The 23,781-nt window shown below is 41.8% G+C and overlaps 1 protein-coding gene across 3 annotated transcripts in view; it reads right to left on the bottom strand.

Moving 5' to 3' along the window:
- IQUB (IQ motif and ubiquitin domain containing) overlaps positions 1-23,781 on the bottom strand; it is a 59,846-nt gene that overhangs the window by 16,428 nt on the left and 19,637 nt on the right. For all 3 annotated transcript variants that reach the window (XM_081147343.1, XM_081147345.1, XM_081147344.1), the window contains exons 7-9: positions 21,927-22,137; positions 15,009-15,184; positions 4,408-4,578 (exon numbers count right to left, since the gene is read on the bottom strand). In XM_081147343.1, the coding sequence (XP_081003469.1) occupies positions 4,408-4,578; positions 15,009-15,184; positions 21,927-22,137 (558 nt within the window). The remainder of the gene's footprint in view (positions 1-4,407; positions 4,579-15,008; positions 15,185-21,926; positions 22,138-23,781) is intronic.

The raw sequence follows: 23,781 nt of genomic DNA, 5'->3' as shown, positions 1-23,781 counted from the left end.
GTTGAATAAGAAAGTCCTAGGTATGAGTTAACTGATTCGAGTAGAAGGACGTATAAGCAGTCAAATAGAAGTAAGGTGCTCCACCTGCCCACAGAGAACCATGAGAAACATTTTGAATGAATGAGTCAGAAGGTAAAGTCAGTAAAGTAACACTCTTCTGTACTTTTAGATATATACTTGGCATAGCTAATACAAGAGTCTGCATCAGTGGGCCTTGCTTGACCCTGAAGGCACATTAGAAGGACATGGAGGAGAGCTTAAAAGGTTTTTAACACTGCTCTCACACGAGGGTCTAATTTAACTGCTCTGAAGTGGAGCCTAGTTATTATTCCTAATTGTTTATTCTTACATCCTCTGTGTGTGTGAGTGTGTGTCTGTCACTCTCTTTCTCTCTCTTTTTCAAGCTTTCCAGATGATTCTAATATGTAGTCAAGTATAAGATTCACTGGTATATATTAGTAATCGTCATCAAAATAATACCTATTATTTATTAAGGTTCCCTATCTGTAAGCACTGAGACATACAGGTTATATTTTATATTTTATACATACATGTATATGTGCACACACACATGCACATATATATATTTATATCCTCAAAGCAACTAATTTTACAAATTAATTGAAACTGATTTTCAGAAATATTAAATAACTTATCTAAGGTTGCACAGCAAAAATGAATAGAGCTAGAATTAGAGTCACGCTTAAAGGCTTCAATCCTCAATCATAATATTGTTAAATAAAGGTACATGTGGATATAACAGCTTAAACATATTGTTTAAGAGATGCACAATTTATTTTTTATGAGCCATCCTTTGGCATTTTTAATTAACCAGATGATGTTCCTAATTATGTCAGATAGAATTTCTGCTATATTCCCCACCTGTACTCCCTTTTTAACAATTTGACCTTTTTACTGCTTTCTCTGGATATTATGCTTATTTCCTACCTCTGGATCTATTGCTTCTCCCTCTCTTCCTAACTGTCTCTGTATTCCAAGGATAGTCACTACACAAACATCTTTGAAAGGGTAGTCCAGAACAAAGGCAGTCAATGCCACTGCTCTCAAGGTGAGCAGAAATGTGGCAGACCTATGGCGGCTTATCTCCCAACAAGAACCATTTACTCAACTACTTAATGTGTCCTAAGAACTTTATGTGTTGTGTCTTGGTCTTATTTCTTCTCAACAGAATAAGAGTTCTTCTTAGTTAGGAAGCAAAAAACCTACATGAGGTATCTAAGAGTTTTACTAGTGAAATTCTTAGATTGTAATCACATGATTCACCTAGATAGATTAAAATACAGCTGACATTTTTTCAGTTGTCATAGTGAACCACTGATTATAATTTGGATATCTATATCTACATGCTCTGGCAATTTGGCTCATACTGATGACCAAAATAGACACACCATGCAGAGTTACCAATCCATTGCCTATCTAAACACTTTATAATAGTTAACATAGATGGTAATTCAGAAACAATTTATATCTTTATGCCATAACTGAAGAGGGCATCTCTGGCAAGTGTCTTGTAAATTTAGTGAACTCAAAATCATTTTTAAGAAGCCAAATATTTTAGCTGAATTGCCAATTTAATTTACCTATATTGACAAAAACATATGACCAATATTGCCTTCAATTTGAGCTATAAAACATAAGAGCTATACCAGTGGTCCTGATGGTACTTGGGTTTTCCCCCTTTAATTAGAAATATAGAAAACATATTCATTATAGTGAATGCTGTCATGTGCTGCCCAGGTTACCCCCACTTCAGAACCAAAGCACTGGGTCTCCCCAGCTGTGGACAGGATTGGCAGCTGGCAAATCTCAGCTGAGCCTCTCTCTAGATTGCCCTCAGCTGAAGAAAGCCATATTGGCTGAAAATAGCTGCCATCAATTTAAAAGAATTTCCTCATTAAAGGTCATGCTTTTTTCCCTGGAACAACCTGAAACCAAATGACTAATCAACATGGGGGTGTAAGGGCCCAGGACCCAGAGTAAAGGAATATGGGAGCAAAAAAATAAGTAAGTGGAATCCTGACCAGGGTCCAGCTCACAACAGGTCCACTGGTCTCAGAGACCCACCCAGTGTTCACTTTCCTGACCCTTAACTATATCCCTGGAATGGAATATTTAGTAGCTGGCACAGCCCCTCCCCCCTTGATTTCTTGAGCTAATGTGATGGGGAAGACTAAGTAGAAGCCCCTGAAACTGCTTTACCCTGGAAACCCAGGGGGTAGAAGTAGAAACAGCACCACTTACTACTTGGGGAATTTTTGCTTCCTGTCCCTGCAACTGTGTGCTCTTCAAGTTTAGAAGTCCTGAGTCCTAGGGGGAAGATGCTCTTAGCAGTGGACACAGCAAGAGCCCTATTAAACTTGAAACTACAATTAATGCCTGGGGTCCTTAGACCAAATGAAATGGAACAAGAAGTGTCACATGCCTGTAAAGGTAACAGACCTTGATCTTTCAAAGGCACTATGGCTGTTATTACCCAATGGGGACAAGGAAGGATTCTTTTGGCACTCAGGTAATGGGCATTTCTTGATATACCCTTGCCTAATTTTGACAGTAAATGGAAGTCTAGTAGCCTCAGCCTGAGAAGAGCATGGTGCCCTGTGGTCTAGGCCTCTCAAGGTATGGGTCACCCCAACAGGTGGGCCACATAGATCAGTAAAGTTGCTACTTGAGGGTGAGAAAATCTAAAATGGGTAGTAGAGGAAAGGGCCAAGAGTATCTGTTGTGGCCTTAAAGACAATAACAATAGGAGCCTAGTTATCTCATTAACCTTGCTCTTATAATTTTCCCAAGGCAAAAAGGGCCTGTCTAAATCCAGAGGAGCTGTCCCCAAAACTTATAACATGAATCCGTTGTGTAGTATATGCTGTGTTCAGACCTGAAGTAATCATTCCCTCACTCCTGGTACAGTGCTGGCCAATATTCTCAGTGAGTCCCTTTCTGAGAACTGCTTTCTGGTAAGAAGAGATGCCTCATCAGTCACATTTCAGGGTGAGCACAAAAGCAGCATCATAAAGGCTCACTTCTCTTGACCCCTTTCCCTTCTTGGACACTGACAGAAAAGACACGCGAGGAAGGTTAGAACTCTCGGTACCAAGGAAACCAACACCTTCCCAAATCAGCGATCACTCAAGCCCAACCCAGACTCTTCTGAGGAGTGTCCACTGGACTCAGACCATGGAGCAGGCCTGGCTGCAAACGTGAGTCTCCCTGAGAGCTTTTGGTTGGTTCAGCCCTTTGTTCTCTAGACTCTTAAATAGTGACTGTTTTGACTTGTGATTACAGTTTGGTGGCATGTAGTCAATGTACCAGTATGTTCACAACCTAGAATCACGGTAATATAGTACGTTTTGTTTTGTTTTTAACTGTTCAGAAAAAAAGTAACTTAAATTACAAATAAAAGATTGAAGTGAAACCCTGGCCCTTGTGGCTCAGTTGGTTGGAGGGTCGTCCTGTGCACCAGAAGGTCGCAGGCTCGGTTCCAGTCAAGGCACATACCCAGGTTGTGCGTTCAAAAGGCAACCAATCAATGTTTCTCTTCCACATCAATGTTTCTCTCTATCTCCCTTCCCCCGTCTCTAAAAAAAGTCAATTTTTAAAAATGATTAAAGTGAAAATAAAACAAAAACAAAGTCACACCTCCTTCCTGGGGGCAACCCACATCTACTAAATGGTCAATGTGGGAGCAAAATCTCCCAGCCCCTGTCTCAATTCAGGACAACTCAGAGCCTTCACAGTTCCCGAGCTCCCTGTGCGGCTGGCTAAAGTCATTGCGGAAGCCTGACCAGCGTGTCATTTCCCCACCTGGCCAGTCCTGCCTTCTCAGGTCCTCACGGGCGTTACTCCTGAGAGCTCGCCAATAAACTTCCTGCACAGCACACAAGTCCCCGTATTTCTTGGGAACTTTTCTTTTCATTAAAGGCAGGACAAAAACACACAAAATCACTAAATGATGAGGGAAGAAGACAAAAATACTTACACTGACGCTGCTTTAAAACTGCTAAAAATAAAATTTTCATTGGCGATGGTCAAAATACAGAGACAACAGTTGCTGTTTTATTGAACTGAGTATTAATCCCATGGAGTACATTTGCATTTATTTGTTTCATTGCATATATAAAAATATTTACACTCAGAATGTTCACTGTGCTATATTTATATTTATTATGTATCATAATATATAGTTTGAGAACTTTTAAATAAATATTAACGCAAAGACCATATCTTCCCCAAATTATACCAAAACAATATAGTTGTTGACAAAATAAAATTTATATAAACATTTATTGATCATCTTTATAATTACTTAATATAAACATCTTATTTGAGTATTCAGTTTTTTATTCATAGTGATAGGGATACCCCAAAACTAAGAGAAAGTTAACATACCTTCACAGTATGTTTAAGTGTTAAGAGTACATCCAGTCTCTCATCTTGAGAGAGATTTCTCAGCATAATGCATTTATAGATGTTCTGCAGCTCTCTGGCTCTGATAGTGAACTGTGTATCCATCTCAATTATTTTGCCATCAAATCTTCTCCAGGTCTTTGGAGCTGAACACTTAAAAAATATTATAATTATCAGTTAGTTAAAGGCTAAAAAATAATTTTGTTCTTTATACTAAAAGTTTACCTTAATATTGTGTACTTTATTAATAAAAGTATCACTAAAACATAAGAAAATTAATTGAAGAATTTGTAGCCCATGGGACAGTAAGACACTTTAGGAAAAAGATATGAAGTGTATAAAGTATGAACACTTCTATAGAATTCACAATTTGCTACTAATTTGTACTAGCTAGTACATTGAATGGTTTGAAGGCCACATGAAATAACTCATTACCCCCATTTAGGATGTTTGAAACAATTATCTGCTTGGTTCAATTATATTGAGTTGTATAAATGTGTCTTGATCGTGCCTTGCCAACTGAAGACAACCTCTGTGGAGCAATTGTTACAATCCTCAATGTGTTACACCTAAAAACGTAGCACAAAAGAATTCTGTGAGTTATAGTTTTGTTTCCTAGATAAATAAATCTATAGCAAGTTCACAGTCCTTCACAAAGCAGATGTCCATAGTGAAACAGCTTTATTTAGCTATCTTAGCAGTGCTGTGGTTCCTGCCTCCGTAGTGATGCCTAAGATTCTCACTTTCTACTTCCAAATCTTGCGTGGTACTTCCCAAGGTGGTTCATGGCCCACCTCCTGAACTGAGGACTAAAAATAGAGTTCGCTTTCCCTGAAGCTCCTCTGAATACTTCCAGGCTAAGAATTCAGAGACCAGAGACAGGAGGTGGAGAAAGCCCTCTGCAGACTCGGGGCACCAGCACAAGCTTTAATGATGAGCATTAAGTTTGTGTTTGCCAATGCTTCTGTTCCCTCCTTTAAGATGCATTCACCTAGAAATTTCCCCCTGAAAACTCTGTCTATTTGCTCTTCCACTTTACAGTATAAAGTTGCTCAGTTTCTTTTCCTGATTATAATCTATCAGAAACAAGGCTGTGTTATCATGACTGTTAACTGTTCAGATGCTGGAGGCTGACTGAATTGCTTTGGAGAGCTGCAGTCCCACTGCCATACTTGCAACAATTTAAATCTTAGATTTGATATAATTTAAAGTTTAAGTAGAAACCCATGTGTTGGGACAAATCATCAGAAATGTAGACTAGCCAAATAAAGAAATAATATAAAGATGTATCTGGTATGACAGTATTATGAGGCATTTATAGTTATAGCATCAATTTACCTTTAATTATTTTATATTTCATATTAACTAAATTACATTGAGAACTACAAAGTAACCTTTAAAAACAATTATATTTGTCAGTTTATTTTGTTCATTAGATTCCACATATAAGTGAGATTATGTGATACTGTGTTTCTCTGGCTTATTTCACTTAGCATAATACTGTCCAGGTCCCTCCATGCTGTTTCATCTAACTCATATGTGGACTCTAAGGAACAAAATAAACTGACAAACAAAATAGATCCAGAGACATGGAAGCATGCAACAGACTGATGTATTTCAGTGGGAAGGGAGGGGCTAGGAAGAGATTAACCAAAGAACTTATATGCATTTTTGCATAACCATGGACACACAGTAGTGCAGTGAAGTCCTGGGGAGGGCATGGGAGGGGATGGAGGGGGAAACATCTGTAATACTTTCAACAATAAAGATAAGTTAAAAAAACAACAACTATATTTAAGTCCTGGCGGGTGTGGCTCAGGAAGCAGCTGATCGATGTTTCTCTCTCTCTCCCTCTCTCATCCTTGCTCTCTAAGATCAATAAAAACATACTTAAAAAATCAAAAAATAAAATAAAAACAAGTGTATTTAATATACTTTCAAAGCAATGGCATCATTGTCTGATCAAAGCCAAAATGAATCAGACATTTCAGTTCAAGTTTTAATTCAGCAAGTGTGAAGCTTCAGTCTTATAATTAATTTATATTTTAGAGCATAAATCTAATATTAAATAATGTAGTTAATTAGTGGGCTGATAGAATTAAGTAAAATTTAGTAAGAATTATAAAAGGGAAATACCTCAAAAATCAAGTGTTTTATCATTTAATTATTATCACTGAGAAATTTTTAAAACTTGTTTTAAATTGAATACAGCCTTGTTTAGGGTAGGCGTAAGAGCATTATTGAAGTTTAATGCTTGTTTTAAAGCTCTTTTAAAGTTGTGGGTTTTTTTAAATATGTTTTTATTGATTTCAGAGAAAGGAAGGGAGAGGGAGAGAGAGAGAGAAACATCAATGACAAGAGCAAAACATCTATCTGCTACCTCCTACACACCCCCTACTGGGAATCGAGCCTGCAACCCAGGTGCATGCCCTGACCAGGAATTAAACCTTCAACCCTTCAGTGCAAGGCTGACACTCTAACCACTGGCGAGGGCTTATATTGCAATATTCTAAAGTCTAACTGATATAACATGCAGTTTACATCAGGGTGGCTGTTAAATATAGTCTTCAAGTAATGTGGACAATACCTTTTGCTCTACAGGCTGGTAACTTATTTCATTTGTAATAATCCAAGTATATTAACCTTTTAATGGAATACCTAGTTTATCTACTGCATTGTATTTTTTTCAGGTGGTGAACTGATTTAACTCTATGTTCTCTCCAAGTTCTTAGCCTCATCTAATCTAGTATGATATGATAATATCTTGGGTTTTTCCAAATATATTCAACATTCTGAACCTTCCCACCCTTTAATTTTTAACTCAAACTCTACCTTTTCCATAAAGATTCCTAACTACTATGGTCTGAACCAATAAAATCACTAGTACCTGAAATCCTATTGTACTTATAAATACACACACAGAGACACACACACACATGTATGCAGTGTTTCTATTGCAATCTCTCAAAACGATAAAATATGGGTCCAAATTTTTCTATAATTATTTTATGTTCATTAATTCTATATTTCCCAAAAGATTATAAGAATAAATATTCCAGTTCTATATAATTCACAGGGCTAACAGCATTCATTCATTTAGCCAACTAATATTTCTTGTGTTTACATCAGTCAGTACACTAGGTACTTAGTAAACAAAATACTATCCTGATTTCAAGAACTCTCAAATCTAATGGGATGTAAAGATAAGAAAATAAGTAACTAAAAGAAGGGTGATTATGCTTGATTGCAGGTAAATAGGAAACTAACTGGAGGAAAAAACAGTATCTAAGATGAAACCTGAAGAAAAACTAGGAGTTAGCCAGAGTAACAGGAACTGAGTGATAGATACAAAGAATCCTAGATTTGAAGTTCAAGTTCCCTAGTGTTGGCACTGCAAAGATATTAAAAATCTGTTTGGCAAATCTTTTTTACACTGTGATTTATTTCTGCCAACGCTGACAATTTGGTCTTCAAATCCAGGCTTCTTTAATTTCGGGCCTTAAGATGTTTTTTACTCTGATGCAGGAAAATGTCAACTTTGCTGATTTCTTTCCTGTTTCTTTTTTTCTTTGAAAGCTTTGGCTGCACTAAGAGATGTACAACAATCATGTTCTTAAATTGATTCGAGTGTAATAAATTCCACTTAGCTGCCAAAAAATGAGACAGCACAGAAACAGAAGAACAGCAGGAAGACGCATTTCAGGGAAGGGAAGGTGGAGAGAGACAACAAGGACCTGAGAGCCGAGGCGTCCACAGAACACAAGGAATGGCTGCACTGGGAGACGAGGTCTTTTTTCCTCCTAGATTAATACTCAGGTCCCTAAGGGCACAAATTAAGAATAACCCTAACCCTTCAAAAGCTACTGGGTAGTGATCAGCTTTTCTTTTACACAGCTAAGGGGCTGTGTTCATCCACGGAGGACACCCCGTGGGCTGTGGTGCTCAGAGACAGACAATAACCGGTTGCATTTTTCTGTCCCATTAGCTGTTGGCCACGTGAGTAATGAGAAAAAACACTTAAATGCTAACACAGGTTGCAGTTTTTTAGCTTGTAATTATGAGAAGCTGTGTACAAATCAAAGATAATCAAAGAAATAAATGGCCTTGGCGCTAGAGAAAGCCTCTTACAAAAATGCAAATGGTCTCTCTACACAGTTTGGAGAAAAAGCGCCCAAGATACATTAGAAACTGGCTGATGATGTTTTTGTTCAGATTTCTTGACCTGAATTTCTTCACCTTTGTTAACTTGTGAGATTTTAACACTTGATAACTTGTGGAGGTCAATGTTTGATGTGTTAAAATACAAATTATTTAATGCTTCTCAAAACCTTTCGATTAAGCCTTTTAAGGAGAATGAAGACTTAGTATAGAATTCATAATAACTGTCTGACTCAGTGCCTTGATTGTACTAATTTAAAATCATATCATTCATTACTCAGAGAAATTCTATGTTCAGGATAAAAAGATAAAAATAAAATATTAGTTTAATAATCCACATAACACTTAGATTCAATGAAGTTAAACTAACACCAAAATTATAATTTTATTCTCCAATGTTATTTCCAAACTGCAGAAAAGTAAATGTTCTCATTACATATCTATATATTATGGTGCTAAATGTGGATCTTAAAACCTGCATTATGGCTCTGGTTGATAGTTTTGACATTTGAAAAACTCTTACCTTGTCTAGCTTCAGGGATTAATTATAAGCTATTTTTTCTTAGCAATAAAAAAACCTGTAGATTAATAAGTTACTTCAAGTTTTATAAACTGAACACTGAATCTTCCTGAATATTAGAGACAATGTTAGACATGGGGGTTGAGGCAGGAAGGTGGACAGGCATAAAGAGGAGTAGACATATGAGTATTTGCAACAAAAGACTTACTATAAAATCTACCTTGTCTCCTATGATGTTTAGTATGGCATCATGCACAAAAAGGTGATTAAAATTATTTTGTATTCAAATAACAAAGATTTTATAATTTACTATAACAGGTTAAAAGCAGATCCAAAGTCACTATTAGTCAATATATATTTTTTAAACATATCTTTATTGATTTCAAAAAGGAAGGGAGAGGGACAGAGACAGAAACATCAATGATGAGAGAGAGTCATTGATCGGCTGCCTCCTGCACGCCCCCGACTGGGGATCAAGCCCACAACCCGGGCGTGTGCCCTGACCAGGAATCGGACCACGATCTCCTGGATCCTAGGTCGATGCTCAACCACTGAGCCACGCCCGGCTGGGCACTCAACATTTTTGCAGACTGGACTAATTAGGTGTGTAATGGACTGAGGATTGACCCTGAATGCAGAGGCTCCATTCTGTGGTGGTTGTTTTTTTGCCCTATACAACACTTTAGTCAAAATGGAGGTAAAATTCCCTTCTATCGGACAAAATGTCCATTTCCTCAAAATCTTAGCCTGGGGGTTGGTGAGATTAACTGGTGTATCAGCTGGGGTGGCTGCAGATTTAGAACTCTGATTCTAAAATCTATGACCCACAAAAAGGCATTCCCTTGATATCTACAAGTTCTTGTGGCTAACTTTTCTACCTTTCCTTCAACCTTCTGGTCTTGCATCTTTGTGTGCTGCCCTGAATCAGTCTGGACATTAAGGCCCAGTTATTTCTCTCATTCCCTGTCCACCTACCAAAAAAACACCATCTTGCACTTAATATTTCTTTTGTTTAGTAATACAACTAAAGAAGTCACAAGAAGCCACACTGTACCCCATTGCCTTCCAACTGCCTCCTCACTCTCTTTTTCACCCGTCAGTACTCAAAAATCTCCATTTTACTGGCACAAAACAATACCTCCTACACTGAGGATCCTTCAGGGTCTCAGATTCAAACCCAACAACTCATCAAAGTATTTATAAGAAACAAAAAACATCCCTGGCTGGTGTGGCTCAGTTGGCTGAGCACCCTCCATGCACCACAAGGTCGCTGGTTCGGTGCCCAGTCAGGGTGCACCCAGGGGGGCCTCAGTCATGCAGGAGGCAGCCAGCTGGTGTTTCTGTCTCACATCCACGTCTCTCTTCCTCTCCCTCTAAAATCAATAAAAACACATTTTTAAAAAGGATCAAAAAAATCTCTTCCTAATGGGAATTTCTGTGAATGAAATTTCCCCATCTTATTTTTATTTTTATTTTTGGTGAGATTTAAAGGCCTTATCTTAGAGTGATTCACTTCATGAGAAAGAGTTTTGGTCTTCAGTTGGCTCCAGAGTTGCTATTTTATGTTGAGACTTGATCTACTTTTGGACTCTTTTTTAATTCAAAAAAGTGTTGAGACGATGCGAGACATTAGGCCTGGGGTAGGGGTGGGGGGAAAGATAAAAAGGCATAAAGAAGAACAGACACTGCAAAAGCATTTACAAGAAGAATTTAAAATAGTCTATAGGAAGCAAAGCAGCAGAGAAAGCCCAAGTGGGAATCCTGCAGAAGGCGCGGCTCATCTTCCCTGTCCGGGGTACCTCGGAGGCCTCGGGCACCCTCAGAAACCGTGCCCCGGGTCCATGCTGTGCTCCCCGGTAAGGTCAACAACCAGGCACTTCAGGAACACCGTTCCCGGTGACGAAGTTATACTGAACATACAGCAACTTGCTAAAGGAATAGGTTTGTTTAAAATATGAATCTGGAGAAGTATATTATAGCTCCCATACAGTAGACTCATCTTTTCTAAAATGAAGATATTTAAAAATGTGAAATGACAGTATCTGCACTGTGTAATTCCTTGATAATATCTGGAATATAAAATTATACAAGTTATTCCTGCCCCTCTTTTCCGCCCGCCTTCCTCCGCAGCACGTGGTGATGGTCTGTGCTAAGATGTGAGGGGACGGAGAGAAGGATGGCTCTTGCCTCCAGAAGCTCAGGATCCAAGGAGTCAGACATGTGAACAGAGACAATAAAACTGACCACAAGGTACCGAGCGAAGTTAAAGAGAGTCTCAGGAAAACACAGCCCGCAGGCTCAAGTAGGAGGGTCAGCGGATGCTTTCTGATCTTGTTTGGAGGGGGGTAGAGGGCCACTGGCGCAGGAAGGAAAGGGTGTTCCAAGCAGAGACACCACCAGATGCAAAAGCGTCAAGAGCACACGCTTTTTCCGAGGACGTACAAGTAGCTGAGCGCGGCTGGAGCAGCGTGCGGGAGGTGCGGGGGGAGGGCGGGGAGGCCGCGGCGGGCGCGGGGGGCTGGGGCCCGGGGTGCAGGGCCTGTCCCCAGTGCGCGGGGGGAGGGCGGGGAGACCTCAGTGGGGCGCGGGGGGCTGGGGCCCGGGATGCAGGGCCTGTCCCCAGCGAGCGGGGGCACGGGGGGGGGAGGGGAGACCTCAGTGGGGCGCGGGGCGCTGGGGCCCGGGGTGCAGGGCCTGTCCCCAGTGCGCGGGGGGAGGGCGGGGAGACCTCAGTGGGGCGCGGGGCGCTGGGGCCCGGGGTGCAGGGCCTGTCCCCAGTGAGCCGGGGCACGGGGGGGGGGAGACCTCAGTGGGGCGCGGGGCGCTGGGGCCCGGGGTGCAGGGCCTGTCCCCAGCGAGCGGGGGCACGGGGGGGGGGAGACCTCAGTGGGGCGCGGGGCGCTGGGGCCCGGGGTGCAGGGCCTGTCCCCAGCGAGCGGGGGCACGGGGGGGGGAGGGGAGACCTCAGTGGGGCGCGGGGCGCTGGGGCCCGGGGTGCAGGGCCTGTCCCCAGCGAGCGGGGGCACGGGGGGGGGATCTCGCGAGGTCCCCACGGCAGGGGCAGCATTATGGACGACGCAGGGGGAGCTGCAGTGAGGCCGAGGGCAAGAGCCTAACTTGGAGACAAGGCGATCCCGGTGCGGAGGACGCCAGAAGTGCCTGACCTGCTGGCGAGCTCACACACAACGCGGGCACCCCGGGGCGACCTCCGGGGCAGAGGGCCGCGAGGGGCAGCTGCCCTGGCCTGTGCTCGGAAGCCTGCCATCGTCGGCGTTCGGGGCCCAGGCTTTCCGCCAGCACGCGGGGGAGCTGCGGTTCCAGTCTCGGCCCACACGGCCTCCTCGGACACGGGTGGAGTCACCGGGGCACCGGGACAGGGCCATTTCCTCCCGGCCGCGGGGAGGGTTTGGAAATGAAGCATACAGAACCGAGGCGGTTCCTGGGGCACGGAACAGACAGACGGGGGCTGAACGGGGGGTCAGGGACAGCCCCAGGGCTGAACGGGGGGTCAGGGACAGCCCCAGGGCTGAACGGGGGGTCAGGGACAGCCCCAGGGCTGAACGGGGGGTCAGGGACAGCCCCAGGGCCGAACGGGGGGTCAGGGACAGCGCCAGGGCTGAACGGGGGGTCAGGGACAATGCCCAGGGCTGAACGGGGGGTCAGGGACAGCGCCAGGGCCGAACGGGGGGTCAGGGACAGCCCCAGGGCCGAACGGGGGGTCAGGGACAGCCCCAGGGCCGAACGGGGGGTCAGGGACAGCCCCAGGGCCGAACGGGGGGTCAGGGACAGCCCCAGGGCCGAACGGGGGGTCAGGGACAGCGCCAGGGCCGAACGGGGGGTCAGGGACAGCCCCAGGGCCAAACGGGGGGTCAGGGACAGCGCCAGGGCTGAACGGGGGGTCAGGGACAATGCCCAGGGCTGAACGGGGGGTCAGGGACAATGCCCAGGGGCGAACGGGGGGTCAGGGACAGCCCCAGGGCTGAACGGGGGGTCAGGGACAATGCCCAGGGCCGAACGGGGGGTCAGGGACAGCGCCAGGGCCGAACGGGGGGTCAGGGACAGCGCCAGGGCCGAACGGGGGGTCAGGGACAGCGCCAGGGCCGAACGGGGGGTCAGGGACAGCGCCAGGGCCGAACGGGGGGTCAGGGACAGCCCCAGGGCCGAACGGGGGGTCAGGGACAGCGCCAGGGCTGAACGGGGGGTCAGGGACAGCCCCAGGGCCGAACGGGGGGTCAGGGACAGCGCCAGGGCTGAACGGGGGGTCAGGGACAATGCCCAGGGCCGAACGGGGGGTCAGGGACAGCGCCAGGGCCGAACGGGGGGTCAGGGACAGCGCCAGGGCTGAACGGGGGGTCAGGGACAATGCCCAGGGCCGAACGGGGGGTCAGGGACAGCGCCAGGGCCGAACGGGGGGTCAGGGACAGCCCCAGGGCTGAACGGGGGGTCAGGGACAGCGCCAGGGCTGAACGGGGGGTCAGGGACAATGCCCAGGGCCGAACGGGGGGTCAGGGACAGCCCCAGGGCCGAACGGGGGGTCAGGGACAGCGCCAGGGCCGAACGGGGGGTCAGGGACAGCGCCAGGGCCGAACGGGGGGTCAGGGACAGCCCCAGGGCCGAACGGGGGGTCAGGGACAGCGCCAGGGCCGAACGGGGGGTCAGGGACAATGCCCAGGGCTGAACGGGGGGTCAGGGACAGCCCCAGGGCCGAACGGGGGGTCAGGGACAGCCCCAGGGCCGAACGGGGGGTCAGGGACAGCCCCAGGGCCGAACGGGGGGTCAGGGACAATGCCCAGGGCTGAACGGGGGGTCAGGGACAATGCCCAGGGCTGAACGGGGGGTCAGGGACAGCGCCCAGGCTTCTGCTGAAGCAACTGAGCAGCTGATGGAAGAGCCCCAGATGAACTAGGGGAGTGCTAGGGAATAGGGCGAGTCTGGAGGCGCGGGGAGGAGGAAAGGTGAGGGATGTGGGGTAAGGGTTGACGGGAGGTGGACTCTTGGGACATCCAAGGAGCAACGTCAGTAGGCAACTGGATATGTGATTTTGGAAGCTCCTATCAGAGGTCTGGCCTGGAACCACAGGAATTCCAGGATTCGAGTAGTAGTTAAAGCCACAAGAAAAACTGAGATCAAACAGGAGCGTGTACAGGTAAGATAAGAGGAGGGCATTTATAGTGGCAAAATAATATGGTTTTTGAGAACAAATGCTCTCAAACAAGAATTTACAACTAGAATCACTATAGGTGAATGTCTTGAAGAACTTCATTCATTTTCTTCTTGTAGCTGGTTGGCCTTTAATTGTTTGCAAAGATCAGGTTTATAAAAGAAAATTGGTCACTATGGAAACAGACTGTTCAATATCAAACAGGCAATTTCACCAGGAAAGGGTAATTACTTTAGTTTTTCCTTTACTTGTATGTTTTCATGGTTTTCAATAATCACGCATCCTTTGGTCAGAAATTTTCAATCAGTTAATGACCTGGTGAACAAGAGGAAAAACACTAGTCTATAGCTCTTTCCCCAGCTTGCTTACTATAGGGGCACACCAGACAGGAGATTTTGTGAATTTAATACTCCATTTTATCAGGTGTGCAATTCCTCTAATTTCTATAGCCAGCCTAAATCTAAATGAACAGAGTTACAAGGAAAGTGTCTCCATTTTTGTTTCTTTCATGGCTGAATCCCTTTTATTGAGAACATGTTAATTTCATGTTACTTGTCAATCATTATTCTAGGTTACAATTAAAATGTAAAGGTGTATCAGAAGTAAAAATATAGAGAGAGAATTTAAAGAAATACATCACCAAAATGCTAAACAAAATTCACACAAATTCTTAAAATGTACATTTCTTTTTACAGTTTTAAACGAAGGATACCTTGATATTTAAATAAGTGTTACTTCACTGACCTTATTCATAAAGGTTTCTATTATTGCTTCTTGGTTTGCCATATGAGCGATATACCTATGTCTCTCGATGGAAGCAATTATTTGGGTCTCTTTTTCCAGAAGTTCACACAAAGCAGCTTTCCTTTCGGCTCCGGTGAAAGTCTGGTTAATGCGTGCCAGTTCCTCTTGTCGCCAGACTAGAGGAATGACATGAAAGATGCAAGTTTTTAAAATCCCACATCTTTACAGAGCATTTTTTTTACCATCACATCCCAACAAGCAGCATTTTATTTTCATGTTAACTTAAATAAAATTATACATGAACAGAATCACTCATAATGTACATCTGATACATTTTAAAAACAGGATGAAATAGAAGCTGAGCTACTTAAAGCAAAAAAAGCAGTCAAACAGATGGAAGCTGAAGGAAATCGATACAGGTAATGTCAACATGCCTCTAGGTAAGGGTGCTTGTGGGGTCCTCCCTGTAGGCAGGTTTCAAGGTATACCTAGACCTTGCCGTAACTTCCTTTCTATTCTTGTGGCTGCACTGAAAATAAATCTTTTTTTTTTAACTGTACTATTTACTTCATCTCCTGTTCTCTTCCCAATTCCTAGTCCCCTCTTTCTAATTGACCATAAAAAATGACAGCTGCTACTATGTGCCAGGCTCTGTCCCAAATGCTTCTTGCATATATGAATTCGTTTACCTTCCTGACAAACCAGGGATTAGGTGCTACTATTATCCCCTATTTTATAGAAAAGGAAACAGGAAAAGAGAGACTGTGGACCCAAACTCTGGCAGGCTGGCTCCGTGGTCCATGGCCTCGGCTGTCTCTGCCCCTCAAAAGCATGTCATCCGTTCAAAATTGTACAGTTCTTTTCAGTGTGAACTTATTAGTTGGTTTACTCTGGAGAGCCACCTCTACTTAATTAGCCATCTAATTTTTTCCTCTTATATAAAGAAAGTTTATTATTACATTGTCAGAGTGAAGTTTCAGACTCTCATGAACTGTATTCTGGCCAATCAAACTTATTTTTCTTCCAAACTTTAAAAAACCTGGTTCACTTATCTGGTTATTATACCTGCCAAAACTCTATCACTCCTTTGCCAGTTCAAAATACTCAACCGCCGCTGTGGAGCAGTTGCTATGTGAAAAGAGCTCTGTAAGGCCTGACGGTGCCCACAAAAGGGAGACAGGCATATGTGGGCCTCCCTGAGGGGCCAGCAAGTGTCCTCGCTTTCCCCAGTTGGACAGCCTGTAAAACCCTTCCACGGGGACGAAATGTCTGCCTCTCTTTCCATTTGTCTTTACCCAAAAGCCTGCTATCTTATAACATTAGGCTTAAACACTTCCTTGGTACATCTCTTTTTATTTTAAATTTAATTTTTTCTATCACCACTTATGCGCTTTATTCTCTTTTCCACTTCCCCCCACCCCGCCCCTTTTTGCAATCCCTGCACTGTTGTCCATGTCCATGAGTTATCTCTTTTTCTTCTTTTTCTCTAAATCCCTCAACACCCCCTCACACCTCCCACACCAGAGGGGCACATCTCTTCTTGACGTATAGATTACTTCCCCTTATCTCCAGAGATATGATTCAACCAAGTAAAATATACTCTTCCTTTGTTATATTCTAGACACGATTACTTTCTCATCATGTTACAGGGATATTACAGAATATATTACATTTATATATAATTTATATAATTAGAAATTATATTTTCCTTCTATAAAATGTCGGGTTACTTTAACGCCAGTCTGCACTGAAAGGTAAATACCTGAAGCCATAGTGCTGTTTCCGGCCCGCTTCTGTTACAACCACTGCCTTTCATGACACCTAGTTTTACAGTTTTATCAGATCATCTCTTCCTCCTCTTAAATTTCAATCTGAAATTATCCTGATCAGGTCAAGGACTTGCCAGTTATGTTCTTCATAAGAACCTACTCTGGCCCTGGCCAGTGGGGCTCCGTTGGTTGGGCGTCGCCCCGTGCACCGAAAGGTTGCTATTTGACTCCCAGTCAGGGCACATGCCTGGATTGCGGGCTTGATGCCCGTTGGGGGCATGCAGGAGGCAACCAATCGGTGTTCACTCTCGCATCGATGTTTCTCTCTCTCTCTCTATCCCTTCCTCTCTCTAAAAATTTATTTTAAAAATCTTAAAAAAGAAAGAAAGAATCTATTCTGTCCCTGTAGCCACTATATGGCTTGGTTTGTCCAAGAAGAGGATTTGTAAATTTAAGAGCTAAATTATATTATACAAGTCTAGGAAATCCATGACTGATGACTTTATCACTTAAGAGCAGCAACCAAAAAGAACTTTTAAAAATTGAACAAACTCCATATGCCAAAAGGTAGTATATGAATGAAGAGAAAAATTGAATAATTGTTTGCTTGTGGAAATAATAACTGAGAATATTTATCTAATGGTATTACCTGGATGTTCCCAGAAAGCAAATAAAAACTGAATTATATTAGTAAGCCTATTTTACTTGCTAGTTTTACATTAGAAACCTTTCAGACCAGTAATAGACTTAGGCGACTAGGATTATTTAAGTTAGTGGGCCAACCTCAAGGAGCAAGATATTGTTCCCTAGATTAGTACTTAAATCCTAGGTAAATCTGGATATATACATATGTGCGCTTTTGAATACATACACTCATATGTATTCAGGTTTCATATTTTGCTTAAATTATTAGTATGACTTTTAAAAAGAAAACCACCCAATAAAGCTAATTAGAAATTAAAATTATGGGCCTTAATTCCAATAAAATTTTCCAAAAGATGAGCAACTTCCCTGTAAATCTATAGTAAAGGATAGAATATAGCATCAGAAATATACCATGTCCTAGCGACTAATAAGAAATAGAGCCCAGCCAGCATGGCTCAGCAGTTGAGCATCAACCTGTGAACCAGGAGCTCAGGATTCGATTCCTGGTCAGGGCACATGCCCAGGTTGCAGGCTAGATCTCCAGTGAGGGGCGTGCAGGAGGCAGCCGATCAATGACTCTCTCATCATGGATGTTTCTCTTTCTCCCTCTTTCTTCCTCTCTCTGAAATCAACAAAAACATATTTTTAAAAACTAGGAGCAGCTGTACGAAACTAATTTTATATCTCATTTGACTGTTTCCAGAACTATACATAGAAGATATTGAGGAAAACAAGAGATTCTTCCCCCTTTCATAACATATATATGTTCCCTGGGGATGATTTTAAAAAAGGAATGATATATTAGTTTGCAAGGGCGGCCATATCAAAGTACCACAGAAATGTATTTCCTCACAGTGCTGGAGGATAGAAGTTCAAGGTCAAGGTGATGGCAGGGTTAGTTTCTTCTGAGGACCCTCTCCTAGGCCTGTCGATGGCTGTCTTCCTCTGGTGTCTTTATATGATCGTCTCTCTCCATATCTGTTTCCTAATCTCTTCTTCTTATAAGAGCACCAGCCATATTGCCTTACATCCCATTCATAGGACCTCACTCCTTCCTAATTACTTCTTTAAAGTCCCAATCTCCATATACAGTAACATTCTGAGATACTGAGGATCAGAACTTCACCATATGAAATTTTAGGGGAACACAAGTCAGCCCATAACAAATATCAATAACCCTCAATATTTTTAAAGAAAATTATGTTGCTTGGCTAGTGTGGCTCAGCGGTTGAGTATCAACCTGTGATCCAGGCGATCGGGGTTCAATTCCCAGTCAGGGCACATGCCTGGGTTGCGGACTCGATCCCCAGTAGGGGGCATGCAGGAGGCAGCTGATCAACGACTCTCATCATTGATGTTTCTCTCTCTCCCTCTCCCTTCCTCTCTCTAAAATCAATAAAGACATATTTAAAAAGAAAATGATATTACAGAAGTTGGTTCATTTGTAAGAATACATTATCTCCTATCCTCTGACAAATGGCCTAATTTCCAGTGTCCGCAGTTCAACCATAAAATGAAAGTATAAGACTAGCATCTAAAGTCCATACACATTCTAAGATTTCTGAGATCTAAATTGCAATTTCTAAATAACAAAATAATAGAACATACAATTTTTTCCACCACTGGAAGTTGATATGCATCTTCTTTTTAAAATTTTCATCACAAAATAAATAATAAACAAATAATAATAAAATTCTCATCACAGACTGGAAGACTGAATGGTGAGAACCAAGAAAGATTCAGACTGAAAGCCCAGGGCCAGATATGTAAATGGACTGATCCAGGGAGTCTCCAGAAGCCAGAAGTTCTAGGTACCTTGAGATCAAGAGGTAAAATTACAGTAGACTCAAAAAACACAATTAACACAAGTCAAAATGAAGCAAAGGATTAGAAGATTCAGTTCAACACATATTTACTAGACATACTGAGCAAAGTCCTATCAGATGCCATAGGTACAAAGGTGAACGATTAAGAGAGTGGTGTGTACAGATAATAACGTGGTAAGAAAAAGAGGCTCTGAGCTCTATTCATGCTGTTGGGAGAGGTTTCCTAAAGATGTTGACGCCTGTGCTGAGTCTGAGAGAAGAGTGACAATTCAGATCAATGGAAAAATAAATATTTTAAAAAGACATAAAAATCAAACATTGTTGCACGAATATAGTCTTTTCTTTGATTTATTATATTATCTTATATAGTTAAATTCATTTTCTTAAGTTGATACTATTACTAAGGGAGAGGTATCTGGAGGAAAAGGTAAACTTTCTCTTAGGTATTCTAATTCAAACTATGCAATTGCCACTATGAGCCACAAGAGGGCAGCAGTTTAAAATACAGGAGTTAAGAATATGGACTGAAAACTGTATTATTAAAGAGAAAAGCAGTATAAATGATTGAGCTTGTGAACCAGAAATTTTAACTACAACAAAACAGACCTAAAAATTATTATTCTTAGAGCTTAAATTTAGAATTTTAAGACTAGAAAAAAATGGAGGGATGTCTCTTTTATATAAGAAATTTCATTTTCTTCCATATATATCATGTGTAGACATAAAATATATTTGTTCTACTTTAATATGGAAAATCCGTATAAAATTATTTACCACATAACAGTAACTTAGACATGCATAGGTCTTTGTATTTTTTAAAGTATTTTCATAAATGTGATATTTCATATTTTTTACTTTATAAAGTGAAGTAGATGTGTCAAAAATTATTAAGCTCTTTTATGGATGAAGAAACTGAGTCTTTGGAAAAGTAAGTAACTTGTATAAGTTAATACCACTAGTAAGTAGAAAAGGTAGAACCCTCATTCAGCATATTTCCTATTATTTTGCACAGTTCCGTTAACCAAACAAAATAATAATGGCATTCTTTGGTCTATTCACATATGAATTTGGAATATTATTTGAATAGAGTTTTGCTAGAACAGAGTATTAGTTTTATAATTATCAGTAAGATCTTTCACAGACACCTTGTTAACAGTACTCTATGTTTAACTACTAATAATTAGAAATAATCTTTGTTTTTATCTAACAGAGCAAATGGAAATAGAAGTAAAATTTAAAGTAAAAAAGAAAGTATTTGCACAGGTCAACATTTTGGAGAAAGAGGAAGCAGGTGTACAAATCTAGGGAGCAAGCTTTACTGTTACACACTGCTACATTCCTAAAGCACTCAGTTTTGCATGTGAGATACATTTCTTAACATTGCTGGTTGGACCTAGTGTTGAACTGTATCATATTCAGTAAATAACGTATTATCATGTAGCTATTTAAATAGACCCAATATCCCACACCTAAAATTGTATTCAATTGAGAGGAAACAGTGACTTGTGTAACAGAACACATAATATCCACAAATAGTATATAAATAAAATTACAGTAAAAAACATTTACTAAAAGGTAATGTTATAAATCATAATGGCAGTCCAAGACTGTTATTTCTTGGAATTAAAACAACAACGACGAAAAAAACCCTGCTCAATAACAACAAAAACTGACACTATTTTTAATTTCTAAAATTTTTCTGTGATCACAGAGCCCAATTCTCCACTTTCCAGCATCTAAGGTAATAGGAAGACCTTCCTGTTCCAATTACTTCCACATTAGCAGATATTCCTGGGAAAACAGGAGCTAGAAATAGCTGCCTTACTACATTCCTATGTCTCCCCTTCATTCATTTATTCATTCATTCAACCAATATTTGTTGGGATGTGAGCTAAGCACAGAAAAACAGAGGTCATTTTTTTCACAAATCAGTTGTTCTCTCCCAAAGCTTACACTCAGTAGTGAAAATGTTACACAAAAGACGTAGTACTACAAATGATGGTGATATGAGTGAAAAGTTTGGAGCACAATGAGAACGTGGGATGACAATGGGATATGCAAGTTGTATCATCAGTCACAAAAGGCTTGGAGTAGATGACATTTAAGCTGAGACTGGAAGGGGGGCACTGGGACATGCTTGAAGAACAGGGTATCTACTGCTTGTTCAAGTACCTGAAGCTTCTAATTCTAAGACTAGCAAACATCGAATGAAGGAAATGAGGCAAAAAAGTCAAATGTGTAGAAAATATATACGTATATATTATCATTAATGGGAGGGAATTAAAAGGTATTGCCAAGCCCCTCATCTAAAGAGCAGGATCAGAGACAGGATGCTGGCCTGAGGACTGGAGACAGTTCAACTCTGAGTTCAAAAATTCCCAAGACTATTAAAGAACCATATTGGGCAATAATTTCTTTCTCTCTCAGGGATGAGGGTCAATGTACTAAAACTGCATGATGTACCCACTGTTAACGCAAAAGCATGTCCAGTTTCATTTCACCCGTAATTCCTGTCCCAAATGTAAAACACTATTCATCATTTTAAATTGTCTGGTCCAGATTCTCAAGACATTTTTCCTAAGGTAATAAGTCTTCCTTTTGTCTTTAGTAGACCTGTTTTTCCTACTAATGAAAAATTTTAAAATTCACATTTTATGCAAAGCCTATTTCGAACTTACGTTCTAGCGCATTATAGAGAAGCTCAAAATCTTCCTTCGTTTTAGGGTTATGCCTCCGGTAATAGTCCAGCTTCATGTGGTCTTGTTTCTCTCTCATCTTTCTTAGTTCTTCCTGTTCTTCCCACTGCAACCTCAACATTTTTTGTCTTCTTAAATCTTCTACCACCATCTTAGCATGCCACCGTCTATAGTAAGTCTGTAACACTATTACCTGTAGTTAAATTAAAGGGAAATGAAAAGTATCTGCCATCAACTTTACCAGTCAATAACAAAAGGCAACAATGGTTTTTATTCCAATTCAGTAAGTACTAAAAAACTCCAAGTCTAGTGTTAGTTCTGTGACAGATATCATCACATACATTATAACACTGATGGCACATCAGCCATCTGACTTCGAAATCCAGCAGATACACCTTCACAGGAGGCAGACGGTACAATACATAAGAGCACAGGCTCTAGAGTAAAACTTAGTTTAACTCTTCCGTCTGCAACTTGCTAGCTGTTTGGTTTTGGGCAAGCTGCTTGCCATCTCTGTGCTTTGGTTCCCTCATCTGCAGAACAGTGATAATAACAGTATGCAGACAAAGTGCTTAGTTAGCTTAAGCCTGCTACTTCTCAAGTCACCAAAAATACTATTATTGCCACATTAATTGTCTCTACTATTATTGAATAGTAATTATCTCTAGTTTATCTTTTTGTCATTAGCATAAGCTCATATTTAAAACAAAATTGTACTTCCTAAACATATAGCAGGTAGGTTTTGTGGTGGAAATCACCACAGGCAGGTTAGATAAAAGGGAGATTTAAGCGAACAAGTATTTATTAAATGGTGAGAAACATAAATATGCCTGAAGGTCCACTGTAGTACTAGATCCTCAAAACACCTGCAATGTAGTTGAGTCTCTATTTTTGTTTACTAAACTCATAAATAAAAATAAAATGTGGAGAGGCTGGATCAAGATTGAAGACAGAAAACATGTTGACGCATGTCTTCCCTCATCCTAATCCCTGATAATTAAAGATAATCGTATAAGCAGAAATAAGAAAAGACACTGGATCATACTGAAGGAGTCCTCCAAAGGAAGAGAAAGCTTGAAGAGTCCCCTCAAGAAAGGAGACATGTGGAATAAGTTGAAGGAGTCTAATCACATCCTGGACAGCAAGCTACGAAACAGAAGTGATTCTAAGGCTGCTTCAAGCCCCAAACTGGTGGATCAGTGCGCAGAAGGGCCCTTAGGCATAACTAACAAGGTGACTGCTTGAAAAATGCAAAAGGGACAGGCTCCTCTAAACTAAAGCAATTAGTTAAAGAGCAACAGAGGTATTTGCCTCTAGGCAAGAGGAGTTAGTGTCCCGAAAGGCTAGTGACACCCAGGATGAATAGAAGCCCTGTCTCCAGAAAACTAGCTTTCTCCCAGAATCAAGCCCTGCCCATCCCCTAAAGTTTCAGTGTAAGGCTGTAGTAAACAAATAGGTTATAACACATTGGACATCAGGAATCTCAAGCACTCTGAGGACACACCCAAGAAAAGCCAAACATTTGAGAAAAGCCAACAAGTTAAAAAGTGTCTCATTCAACAAAGAAGAATTTACATTTGTATGAAACAGAATTACTAGAACAGTAGGTCTCAGAGCCTGTTGGCCAGACCAGCAGCAGCATTATCTGGAAAACTGTTAGAAATGCAAATTCTCAGCCTCCCCACAACCCCCACCCCCCACTGAATCAGACACTCTGGAGTGGGGCAGGGATTCTATATCTTTACAAGTTCTCCAGGTACTTCTGAGGAATGGTTTTAGAACCATTCTGCTAGAGTATAACAAACACAACAAAACAAAAAACAAGACCAGACTAGAT

This window comes from Miniopterus schreibersii (assembly GCF_964146895.1).
Source record: "Miniopterus schreibersii genome assembly, chromosome: 9".
NCBI lineage: Eukaryota > Metazoa > Chordata > Mammalia > Chiroptera > Miniopteridae > Miniopterus > Miniopterus schreibersii.
Note: the sequence above shows the minus strand (reverse complement) of the source record. Positions and strands in the feature narration are given on the sequence as shown.